Below are 13554 nucleotides of genomic sequence, written 5' to 3'. Positions count from 1 at the left end.
AAGTAACATAGCTGTAACTCCAGGTATAACGATTGTGGTGATAAATTTTCATTGTTTGGTTTTAATAGTACTTCTCCTTTTCAAATGATACCTAGCATTGTCAGCGTCTGTTCAGGCGGCGGGAGTGTGACGGCAGTCACAGGTGCTACTCGTGATGTCATGAACTTTTATGATTAATATGTTCTTTTAATTATGTTTTAGATTCTGATCTGGCCGGGTCTATTAGTACACCGGGTACGCTGTTGGAGAGCTGTGAAATTTTATGTGTTGGCAATCTCGGTGTTGTAAGGCTAGACTCCTTACCAGATTCTTGGAGTCTCACTGGTTCGGTGTGCCATCTTACACTGGTATCTGATCATTACATTATTAGTAGAACCAGAATTTCAAATCGGAAGGGAAGTTCAAAATTGTTATTTAAAATCTATTTAAACTGTGTTTGTAGCTTGGTTACATTAATACACTTATTTCTGGTTTTCGCCAGTGTTTAAATTCTACTATTCTTTAAATTCTTAGTTCAGTCAGCTAATCGTAGTTTACCAGCTGTTGTTGCACCTTATTCTGGATTAACTGTTCAGGCAACTATTTGTTGCCATTGTGTTATCGTGCCAATTGACCTTCTGGTGTTCCTAGGCAGCTTCTTCTCGCATGAAAGTTATTTTAGGTACGCCGTGATGTTGCCTTATAGGTCAGCTAATGTTTCTACAGTCCATGCATTCAATTATCCCAACCTGAGAAGGGTGAGCACACTGGCAGTACGATATTTCTGACCAGCATTTGTGATTCACTGCGCTGTTAGCTTGTTTGAAGCTCTATAGCACAGTGACTGTGCTTAAGTTAAGCTTTATCCTCACTGGTTCGCGTGGGCCTAAATTTTTTCAGAATTTGCAACTTTTTGTCTTTTAGCTTGGATTCCTTTTGGTAAAATGCCCTTTCTGTATCAAGTTTTCCGTAGTCACCTGGATGATTTTATGGCCCTTGTACTGCGTATATTTGTCAGCTCTCTGAAAGGATCATGTAAAATTTTGGCTTGTAATTTAAAAAATTCTTTTGGCTTTGGTATTTAAACTTGTTTAAACAATTCACCCATTACTAAAGTTTTGATAGTCGTCGTTACAATTGACCTTCAAAATTTGGTCTCTAATTTAAAAACCATTCTGTTAGCTTGAGACATTTAAATTTGTTTAAACATTTTAGCTGTCACTAAATTTGTGTTAGTCATTGTTAGATTGACTTCTCAAAAGTTTAGCTTTAAATTTTTCAGGTCTCTTAAAAGACCGTGTTGAATCTTAAGTATGCAATTTAAAACATTGTGTGAGACTAGTGTACCTGTGGTATGGATGTTAAATAAGTTACGCCGTTGTGCTCCTTTGAATTCAAAACATTCCACTTATTGTTTTAAGAACTGCTGATTTCTAAAAGATTATTTCATTGTGTTGTACTATTGCAGTTTTGTTAAAAATTGTTTAATAAATATGAATCACTTGGAAAATAATAAATAATGTCATAACCTGGGGCCTAGATCTTCCAAGCATTCCTCTTAACCTGGCTTGTGGGACCTCAGTTGATAGCAGAGAGTGTTTTGGATCCACAGACTTCTGGGTTAAGGGCCCAGGACTTATCCCCGACTTACCATTTAACGAAGGTATTAAAGTTATATTGATTTAGGTATGGAACAAATTTGACAATACGTTTGAGTGGACACAAGTGCAGAAACCCAAGGAATATGGCAGCAACGTCTGACTCCCATGGGGGAATGGAGTCATAACAAATTTATGTCAAACAGAAGCAATGTTACAGAAACATCAATAACCTGCTTGCAAGCAGTGGCTGGAATTCGAAATATGCTATTGAGAAATTTTGGAAAATAGGGGTAATGTTAGAACTACTTGGAAAAAAGAAGATGGCAACATCCAAGCACACTCTACAGAACCTCAGCCATTGACTTAGCCAACTTAAAGAAACTTGAAATAGGAAACTCAAGAGCGATAGACAAAGTGAAGTTAGTCTCACCTGCTCACTCAGATATTGCTCATGAGTTTAGGGATATTGCAGCGTGCAATGTTTATCAGTTTTTGATTGAGATGTCTGTTTGCACTTTCACATTGCTAGATTTGACAGTGTATCCTGAAGACTCCTGTACATTTTTGGAGAAGGATCTGATTGAAACATCAAGCCTACTGGCTTTGGAATCTGCTGGTGGACTTAATTGGTGGGTTGAGCTCAGAGCATGTTAGAGTCTGCAGCAACTCGCTATGTCTGTAGATGGGAATTGTTTGTTGCATGCTGCATCTCTTGTAATGTTATCCAGGCAGGCTCAGGGAGGATGAAAGGTCTTGTTACAGCCTCCTTTGACAACCCAAAATTTGAAGGTCTTATCTGGAAGACCCAGGGAAAATTAAGTGTCTTGTCACAACCTCCACTGACAGTTCAGAATTTGAAGAGCAATAATCATTGCAGTAGAATTGCCATAATGAGTAGAATTCCATTGATCCATCTTTCATAAGCTGTGAAATCTTGTGATACTCAACATAGTGCCATAGTTAATTGCATGAAGCCATCCAGCATACTCTGTCCATTAAGTACTGAGTGTGCATATTAATCAAGATTGTCTCCCATGTGCACCCAGAATACATGAACCGAATTTACAAAGGAAGTAGATAACTATTTATATACATCTTAATACCATAATGATTTGTCCAGAAAAACATATAATTCCATCTGCATGTGCCTTATCCAAAATGCTTATGTGATATACAATCAGTAGAAATGGTTATCCCCTAATGTGTAACGCTTCTCAGTAAAGTTATGGTCTAATTTCAATCAGTTGCTTAAACAAATAAATAGTTAATGATAATTCTGGTAGCAATTGTCCATGTTACGTATCCATCCTGATCTTAAAGCACATCACATAAATGAAAGATTTGTATCCAGTTTTCTAGTTACACCCATGTATCTGTCTGGCAAGAATGCTGTAACCACATATACTACATATTGCAGCATTATGAATAACCAAGATCACTACCATACTTATACTAACTACAATCACTTCCTATGAATGTTAATGAAAACAGAAAAATACGACTGACAGAATTCACTGAACAGATGCAAATCCAAGCTTATGAGAATATCAAAGAAATACCTACACTACAATAAAGAAAGCGAAGTAGTACCTGCCATAAAACATCACCGTCTCCCTGACCACATAACACTTCAAGATTCAATAGACAAGATTACTTTAAATGGCGTATATCATTACCAATGGCAAAGATCAATGGCAAAGTCACTTACTCTAAGTACGATATAACACCTCAAATGCCTAAAAATGAAAGTCTCTCAGTTGCACTACACTCTACAAAATACTTGTTACAAGCCAGTATTCAGAATTGCAGAAAATACACAAAAATATATTCCTGCACAAGCAAACTTTAACTCTTCTCCAGAAAATTTTCTATATTGTTTGATTTTATGATAAACTGCATGAAAACTTACAAGACAGCACTTTTCTGAAATCTTTTACTTATATAAAGTCTCTGAACTGATAGTTTCACAAATACACTCCTGGAAATGGAAAAAAGAACACATTGACACCGGTGTGTCAGACCCACCATACTTGCTCCGGACACTGCGAGAGGGCTGTACAAGCAATGATCACACGCACGGCACAGCGGACACACCAGGAACCGCGGTGTTGGCCGTCGAATGGCGCTAGCTGCGCACCATTTGTGCACCGCCGCCGTCAGTGTCAGCCAGTTTGCCGTGGCATACGGAGCTCCATCGCAGTCTTTAACACTGGTAGCATGCCGCGACAGCGTGGACGTGAACCGTATGTGCAGTTGACGGACTTTGAGCGAGGGCGTATAGTGGGCATGCGGGAGGCCGGGTGGACGTACCGCCGAATTGCTCAACACGTGGGGCGTGAGGTCTCCACAGTACATCGATGTTGTCGCCAGTGGTCGGCGGAAGGTGCACGTGCCCGTCGACCTGGGACCGGACCGCAGCGACGCATGGATGCACGCCAAGACCGTAGGATCCTACGCAGTGCCGTAGGGGACCGCACCGCCACTTCCCAGCAAATTAGGGACACTGTTGCTCCTGGGGTATCGGCGAGGACCATTCGCAACCGTCTCCATGAAGCTGGGCTACGGTCCCGCACACCGTTAGGCCGTCTTCCGCTCACGCCCCAACATCGTGCAGCCCGCCTCCAGTGGTGTCGCGACAGGCGTGAATGTAGGGACGAATGGAGACGTGTCGTCTTCAGCGATGAGAGTCGCTTCTGCCTTGGTGCCAATGATGGTCGTATGCGTGTTTGGCGCCGTGCAGGTGAGCGCCACAATCAGGACTGCATACGACCGAGGCACACAGGGCCAACACCCGGCATCATGGTGTGGGGAGCGATCTCCTACACTGGCCGTACACCACTGGTGATCGTCGAGGGGACACTGAATAGTGCACGGTACATCCAAACCGTCATCGAACCCATCGTTCTACCATTCCTAGACCGGCAAGGGAACTTGCTGTTCCAACAGGACAATGCACGTCCGCATGTATCCCATGCCACCCAACGTGCTCTAGAAGGTGTAAGTCAACTACCCTGGACAGCAAGATCTCCGGATCTGTCCCCCATTGAGCATGTTTGGGACTGGATGAAGCGTCGTCTCACGCGGTCTGCACGTCCAGCACGAACGCTGGTCCAACTGAGGCGCCAGGTGGAAATGGCATGGCAAGCCGTTCCACAGGACTACATCCAGCATCTCTACGATCGTCTCCATGGGAGAATAGCAGCCTGCATTGCTGCGAAAGGTGGATATACACTGTACTAGTGCCGACATTGTGCATGCTCTGTTGCCTGTGTCTATGTGCCTGTGGTTCTGTCAGTGTGATCATGTGATGTATCTGACCCCAGGAATGTCTCAATAAAGTTTCCCCTTCCTGGGACAATGAATTCACGGTGTTCTTATTTCAATTTCCAGGAGTGTACATTCCGACAATCACTGCACCTTACGGTGGACGTGAATTTTGGCATTTAAATTTGTTGTCCTACGTTTGCGCAAGGAACGCTCGAAAAATCGTCTGTTCTGGAAGCTGTTACTATTAAGATAATAATGAAACTGTCAAAAATAAAATTATATTTACCGTACTTGTGAAGTGCAATGCAAGTGGTATCTTATCAATTTTCAAAAAATGCTTCTACAGCACACAACTTTCGACGTACAGTGCGAGTATACAAACACACTGATAAAGGTAAAGACTGAAGAACGAGGAAATAAACTTAACGACTGATAAATGATTACAAAGACTCCAAGTATAACTATGCTCCCTTAACAAGAATTCACCCTTTCATGAAGTTCTCACAACTAGAACCGTTAGCAAAAATCTATCTTAATTGTTTTCCTGTATAAAATTACTTTCCTTGACACGTATTTCAATTATAAGACAAATCCGTGTGCTTCACTATAAAACTTTTTACAGTAAACTTTAACCATACGCAATGCTCTAACAACAAGAAACTACACAATTACGAATATATAAAAAAAAGCTGGATTATCTTAGAAAACTTCCCTTCTGACGTTCTTGCGTTCATATCATCTCATTTCCACAAAATTTTTCCTCAGAGTAAATTAATGCAAAATGCTTTTCAAATAATGCCGCCTCCACTACACAGCAGGTCAGCTTCCATCCTTCTCAAAGCAAGTACATAGCCAGACTGTCTGGCGCACACTAACTGCTACTCCGACAAAGTAAAACTAACCTCTCTGACCAAGATCTATGACCCCAAGAACAGACTTACAAAGAATTTGGTTATATCGATATGACAGATGTTAGGTACATTTATTAGATTCGCAATTTCATTCACATTTATGGCCAAACTACCTGAAAATTGATATGGCAAATGGAACAGTCTCCTTTTAACTTATACTGAGTCAAGGGGAAAACTAAATCTAACTGTCCGCAAAAATAGCGTGATAACGACGGTGACGGTTGCACAATTGTAGCAAATCATTTCCAGCCTCTGTTCGTAGTATTCGTTAACGGCTACAGTGGAGATGGTTATCGGTACCCAGGGAAAGGAGGCTTCCTTCAGGTTGGGGATGATGTGCTGGTCTTTCCCTGATCGAAAAGGGTAGAGTGTGGGAATGCTAGGCTGATTTCAAGAGCGAGTAATTTTTCTTGACGACCGAAGTTTTCCAGCGCCTGGTGGAAATAACTTCTGAAGGTCTTGGCAGGAAGTAGAACATTCTAGCGACGATCTATCAGCGGGAGTAGGAATTCACTAACGTTGGTCCACAACAGAAAGCCCTGAAGATCATAGCAGTTTTGTGAAGCAGACTGTAGGTTGCGAAATCGGGGAAACGACTGGCAGCCCTCGTCTAATGTACGAGTATAAGACGTGAAACCTGCAGGAGATGCTGGTGTTTTGCTGTTGTACTTCTGAACTGAGGAAGTGCTGATTCTTTATGATCAATCAAGCTATTTCTTGCAGTTTCAAAACCTGTGAAAATCCGAGAATGCGTTCGCGCACGCAGGCGTGAATTTGTGGATGAGTCGTATCAGTTTTTTATAGGTAAGTGCTGCTGTTTAGGGAATGAGTTCATGCTCAGTAGACGGAGTCCTTGAGCTATGTTGAGAAGCCAAACAACTAGCTGGACCGAGCTGTTCAGTGAGCAAGATGCACTTTAGTTGAAGAAACCATATTCGTTTCCATAGCAATTTGAGCACGATGTTTTTGTGTGATTTGTAGTGGCAACTTCTGCCACCGAATGTAACAGCAGCACCAAATGTAGTGGGAAGAGGTAGAAGGCTCCATATTAAAACTTGTCAGAGGTTTCCAAGTGATTTATTGTTTCCAACTACAGTGCCACTTTCCCCTCTCTCTGTGTTAGCGGGTCCCGCAATGCTGAGGACACAACTTTGCTGACTCCAAAACGGCTTGGCATGGAATGACTGCCTCAGCGACCCATGCACACACTGCTGTGTGTCGCCTTGTACATCCTCGACGTCAGGATGTGCCAACAGTCGACTCAGCGGTCTTCGCCCCTGCTGCCTCAGCGCCGCTCGCTGGGAGCCGCAACTGGTTCACTGCACGCTTCTTTGCCGTCATGGTTCAGATTACGGGCGACAACAAGTGCCCATGATCCAGGGTCCGAATCTGCGGCCCTCGCCCTGGATGTCTCCAGTGCAGGTTGGGAGCCAACAAGTCTGCCCGCAGTAGCGAGCAGTGGAGTGGCCTGTCGCTGACTGGCTACGGACCCTGCGTCAGCCTCAGAGGGCTGAAGCAGCGACCCACCAGGGACTGGAATGCTGGCGCCCCATCTGCTGCAGCGTGTAGCCGGTGGTGAGACACGCCCCGCCATCCAGGAGAGCTGTCACACTTGAATGCCTTGTTAGAAAACCAGCACCTATTTATACGCAGCTGTGCACCTCTGTTTTGCTAACGCACCACTTCGAGTCACGTACTCACGAAACCTGTGTTGCACCAGTGGGCCCCTTCTGCCTGTAACTCGCGACATGCAAACTGCTGTGTTTACTCTTTTTCAGTGGTTTGACGGCCCTGTGGCCTCCATTCTGCTTCACAATCGCTGGTCAGTGTAACTTACTGTCAACAGGCCCGCACCTGGCTGTAACTTGTGTGCTCAGAAATGTTGCACCGAATCTAACTTTCCTATCTTATACTGTGGTGCCACTACAGATTTTTCCCAATTGCCTTTAAATTGTATTTTACGGACTTTTTTGTGGAATTAGCGAGCAGAAGTTGCTACGACTCAGCTGGAGTAGGTTTATGACCTGATAGCGATATACATACAGCATTCCATTCCAGTGGTCGGATTTCGGAATCTTCCTTAGAGCTGTTAGACAGCTCTAGGGCTTCAATTATTGACGTTGGAGTATTGAGAAGTGTCACACTTCTCGTGCGTCAAAACGAGTTTGGCGACCCTTTTTTAAATTGGTTATAATGGTATAGTAGTACAGAGAATGAATGCAAGTCCACCGATAATTTTTTCCGCTTAAATCAGTGGAGTAGTACATGGCATAACTTGTCCTGCGCGCTGCACATACTCGTACGTAGGGGGTCAAAACTTAAGGACGGAAGTAACTTTCACATGATGTCTCAAATGAAGTGTGACACATCTCAATGAAACTTGTGCCATGCACAGAAAGAACTGCTGCAGTATAGCACGGAATGTAGCCAAAAGAAATACGCAGTGAGACAAACAGAAATGCCACTTTTATTTAAAGACGGTAACTACACTGGTCATTGCGGTTTATGATGGCTCCCAGAGACATGGTTCTCATGGTGGCCCCCTGATACATGGTTCTTAATAAGGTGCATGATCATCACGGATGGCAGTGCATGTTCTGCAATGTGCTCCCTTGTCGGACACAAGGCTGGTAAGGAGTTCTTATTGTGGGGTGTTGTGTTATGTCACCAGTGCGGTTGACAACTGATGGATGGTTCATAGTGCATGTGGACGTTCTGCAATACGGCTCCCCAACTTCTCGGTGGGATTTAAGTCCGGGGAACGATCAGGCCTGTCCATTCGCCAAATATCGTCTCGTTCTAAGAGCTTCTTCACCTGCACAATTCGATATCGTCGCGCATTGTCGCCCATAACAAGAAGTCAGGGCCAAATGTACCACTCAGAAGACACTTGTGGGAAAGCAGTACAGTATTATAACAGCGTTGACCGATGAATGTTCCTTGTTAATAGATTTGGAGATCAGTACGTCTCTGCAACATTATGTATCTCCATACTGTTTAACCTAGACCGTCAAAGCGATCATGGATCATGTTCGAAAATGAATCTGGATACCTTATGTGTTCCCACCTCTCGCCATACGAGGGTACTTCGAGAATCACAACTCAGACAATCTGCTCTCATCCGAGAAGAAGACACGACTCTACTCCTCATTGGTTCAGAGCCTATGATGTTGGCACCATTTGCAAACGGTGCCGCTAATGTACGGGCGTCCACGGGACACAGTGCACTGGTCACCAGGCAAAGAGACCATACCCGTGCAGCTGCTTGTCACTTTGGAGCGTGGGATTGCGTATCTTGCAATCTTGTTAAATGTGGTTGCAATTGCACCCTCTGTTTGACGTAGATCCCGTCTTGCCTGTTGCACAATGTTGTGGTCATATGCCAGTGTAGTTTATTGTGGTCGATCACATCTCGGGCAGTAGTGCCTGTGGTTCTTAACGCCTGCCATGGATGTGGAAAAATTCTGTGAGCAATACCAAAGTCCTACGCTAACCTTCGTCCTTTTTCCAGTTATCCGCTGATGTTTCCCCTTGCGAAGTCATCCAAATGTTGTCTCCGGACCAGGTTGTAACGGAGAACACCACCGCAGTGCGTCGAAACTTCTCACTGATTGACACATGCTGTCTTTTCCGACTTCTTCATCTGCCTCGCGTTGCGCCATTTGGCGCTATAGTAACCATAACGTCATGCCACGTGACGTCCAGCTTTCTGTGCACGACTGGGAGACCTCTGGCAACATTCTCTCGCGCTTTCAGTCATTTTTAACGAATAGTTGATATGTTATGGTACTTTATCCAATAAATACTTAAATTTTGCAGAGCAGTGTAGGTATGAGTGTGTAGATTCTAGATGCCGTTGCGTATAGGTATTCGCGTGACGCCACAGAAGCTCCGAGGAAAAATGAACAGAACGTTTCACAGTCTCATTACTTTTTCGAGACACTTTCCATATTGACACTCATATGATATAACATTCAGTGTCGTGTATTCTCGCCAGTGGAAATAACGGTTCATTCCATTTGTAAATTGTAAAATATATGCTGCTGCTGTGGCTGTAACTGCATCGGATTTTTTTATTGTGCAATATCTTTATTGTTATGAGTAAATACTGATAATGCTCGGCCGGTTGGCCGTGCGGTCTAACGCACGGCTTTCCGGGCGGGAAGAAGCGCCTTGACCCCGGCACGAATCCGCCCGGCGGGTTTGTGTCGAGGTCCGGTGAACCGGCCAGTCTGTGGATGGTTTTTAGGCGGTTTTCCATTTGCCTCGACGAATGCGGGTTCCCCTTATTCCGCCTCAGCTACACTATGTCGGCGATTGCTGCGCAAACAAGTTCTCCACGTACGCGTACACCACCATTACCCTACCACGCAAACATAGGGGTTACATTCGTCTGGTGTGAGACGTTCTCTGGGGGGGCCACCGAAGACCGAACCGCACAATAACCCTGGGTTCGGTGGGGGGCGGCGGAGGGGTGAAGTGGACTGCGGTAGTCGTCGTGGGGTTGTGGACCACTGCGGCTGCGGCGGGTACGCAGCCTCTCGGTCGTTTCTAGGTCCCCGGTAACATGCAATATAAATACTGACAGTAAGAGATAGTTCTATTTCGGATTAGGTACCAAGCATAGTTGGATTATAAAATATTGACCAATGTACCTACTGTAAAAGACGAGATTCAAATTTTAAACGTTTTATGGTAGGTAACACAACCATTATATTCGGCTGCCATAGCATGGTACTGAAGAAGTGGTGAGAGAAAACTGAACCGCTGTTTCCCGTCTCCACCGTTGCCACATCGTTTACACAAACAGATCGCTGACCTTCCAGAAGGAGAGTGGTTTCACATTTGACAAAGGATATTGACGTTTTAAACCTGAAACCACTTCGCATTGTGTGGTATAATATATATTCTGGTTACTAACATGACTATAAAACAGACGTAAGCTGGTCACTGGTAAAGGAGTTTGTGAATAGGACTGAGGACAATTACCAATGCTGTACACAAGTAAAATATGAGTCAACGCCTTTATTTACACGACATAAATACAGAGATGGCCAGCAGATTTCCACAGAAGCAGCTGCAATATGTGATTGATAGCCATAAAATGATTTAGCCGAGGTAAGTTCTAGCATAGGGGTAGATAGGAGCAGCGTATGCAGCCCTGGCGAAGGGGGCGGCGGCGTAGGTGGCGTAGGCGGGGGCTGCGATGGCTGGCCTGGCGATGGGGGCTGCTGCGATGGCGGGGGCAGCGACGGCGGTCCTAACCACAGGGGCGGTTGCCACGGCGGGGGCGGCAATGGCAGCCCTTGCTACGGTGGGGGCGACCACGGCGACGGGAGCGGGTGCGGGGGCGGCGACTGGCGGGTGGACTCCGCCCTCCTTGTGCACGACGGCGTTGAAGCCGTTGACGGGGTCTGCGGTGTAGTCGACGGTGCGCACGGAGCCGTCGGGCTCGACCAGGCTGTAGCTGCCCTGGACGACGTCTCCGTCGCGGCTCTCCTGGTGGCTCTTGGAGTCGCCGGTCAGCGCGTCGGACACGCTGTAGCCGTAGCTGTACTGCGGGTGCGGGTCGTACTCGGCGGCGGCCACGGCTGCGGGGGCGGCGGCAGCTACCGGCACTGCGGCGGCTCTCACGGCGGGGGCGGCCACGGCCACAGGGGCAGCGCGGACGGCGGGGGCGGCGACGACGGCGGGGGCGGCGGCGTAAGCGGGGGCGGCGTAAGCGCGGGCGGCGTACGGGGCGTACACCGCGGGAGCGTCCAGGTAGATGGCGCGGGCCACAGCCACCACCGCCGCGAAGATGATCACCTGCACAGTAATTTGGCAGTTGGTGTATGCTACTTAATCCGCTTGTAGAGGACATTGCTGTTTATTCTAAGTGATATCATACATCCATTGCATTTTACTGAAGTAAGATCTTCAAATTTTCTTTCAAATCGTAATTAAAGTCTAAAACTATTGTTTTTGGCAAGTGTGACGATCGTTTGCGTGAAAGGGTGAAAAGTGAAGCCCATCTCAAGAGCGACAAGTGTAGTTGTAAAAGCAACAGGCCCTCCCATATGTTCAGAAATTGTGAAAAAACAACTTATCAGCAAGTGGCCCTGTCATACTTCACATAGGTCAACCTATGAAGAAAGTAGTTGGCTATGGTTGTTATGATACGATATCTATGTTTATGGTTGAGACATGGAGATATACCATTATTGAAAATATGTGCCAGCTCCAGAGAGTTTCCCCACATCCATCAACAGTAGGATGCACCCAGTGTCCACCCATTAAGAATACTGTTTCATGTCGCATAGTTCTCCCTCAGTCGAAGTAATGACTCTACATGTACTGTTAAGGTAGGGGTGTATTATAACAGCTGTAATCCGCCCACATACTGTTTATCGATTTATGTTTGGTCATTCCTTACTATAGTGAGGCTGGTTACAAAGTTAGGAATCGGGCAATCATAAGTAGCCAGTTTTTGAGGGCGAACGTACTCCTAACATGCGCCGGTAACTGAAGTTCTGACAGAGAGCCTACACCACATGCCCTATATATTCTTCCACATTCTTCTATGATTCATTCGCTTCCAAATTGCCGCAATAATAAAGAGGTTGTATTATGCTAACACTTTTGTATGACACAGTTCCAATTTAAATTCAAGTATCAAGTCCCTACTTGTTCTGATCGCACTCACACTACAATTACAGCCACATCTATCACCAGCTTATATGAGTTTACCATCGCTGCTTCATTACTGTTCGATTGTCCGACACGAATTTAATCCTGAGCTTCAAAATTCCCAAATTTCTCACACACATAAGTGTCCTACTCGCGTGATGGCTCTGATGCGATTGAGTATAACCTTTCCATCAGATACTTAACTTTTCTACGAAGTCCCGAAACTTTTCTACGAGATCACGGAAAGCGCGGGCATTTGAGATCCGCCCTGCAAGTATGTTCTAGCTCGACTGAGTCACTCCTTCCCGCCAAACGATCTCCAAGAGTCTATTTGACCTGCTAGACCATGTGGCATCTCCGCCAGCGACACTGCTGCGCTATAGCAAAGTAACGTAAGTTGTAGATTCGATCCTTCAAGTATAGGATCAGTATTTCTACCCGTACGCTGGTTGGACGGTTCAATATTAACGGGCACACTAAGCGACGCCCTATCCTTGTGTGCATCAGAGGTAGTTTTTTAATTGAACCTGTAGTGCGGTCTCGAACGGTCGTTAGTATGACAATATTGCACATAAGTTTGAAAATTCTTTGCTGTTTTTCGTCCTCTACTATGCAGTTTTAGTCGTTGTCTTCTTGATTGTAAAAGAGAAACAGTGGGTTACAAATCACGGGCAATATCAAGAAATCATTCAGAGACCCAAATGTTGACAGATGTGATTGTTTAAAATAGCTTATACCATTCTAAGGCGAGAGCATGAACGAACAGAGCGGTAGAGAAGCAATTATATGGAGATAGGTAAGGAATCTAGTATGTAAGCCAGCTAGGTGGCCGAGCGGCGCTAGGCGCTACAGTCTGCAACCGCGCAACCTCTACGGTCGCAGGTTCGAATCCTGCCTCGGGCAGGATGTGTGTGATGTCCTTAGGTTAGTTAGGTTTAAGTAGTTCGAAGTTCTGTGGGACTGATGACGTCATAAGTTAAGTCCCATAGGGCGCAGAGCCATTTAAACCATCTAGTATGTAAAGGTAGACTTACTGTGTGCAAGAGAAGTCTAGATTCTAAGAAATCATTGCTCAGTAACGTGGAAGATACAAGAGCTGATACAATTCACAGACTATTTCTGACCTG

The 13554-nt window shown here is 45.3% G+C and overlaps 1 protein-coding gene across 1 annotated transcript in view; it reads right to left on the bottom strand.

Moving 5' to 3' along the window:
- The window catches only part of LOC126456416 (calphotin-like), a 66180-nt gene that overhangs the window by 10746 nt on the left and 41880 nt on the right, over positions 1 to 13554 (bottom strand). The window contains exon 4 of the mRNA XM_050092168.1: positions 10871 to 11566. Within this exon, the coding sequence (XP_049948125.1) occupies positions 10871 to 11566 (696 nt within the window). The remainder of the gene's footprint in view (positions 1 to 10870; positions 11567 to 13554) is intronic.

This window comes from Schistocerca serialis, chromosome 2, assembly GCF_023864345.2.
Source record: "Schistocerca serialis cubense isolate TAMUIC-IGC-003099 chromosome 2, iqSchSeri2.2, whole genome shotgun sequence".
Taxonomy (NCBI): domain Eukaryota; kingdom Metazoa; phylum Arthropoda; class Insecta; order Orthoptera; family Acrididae; genus Schistocerca; species Schistocerca serialis.
Note: the sequence above shows the minus strand (reverse complement) of the source record. Positions and strands in the feature narration are given on the sequence as shown.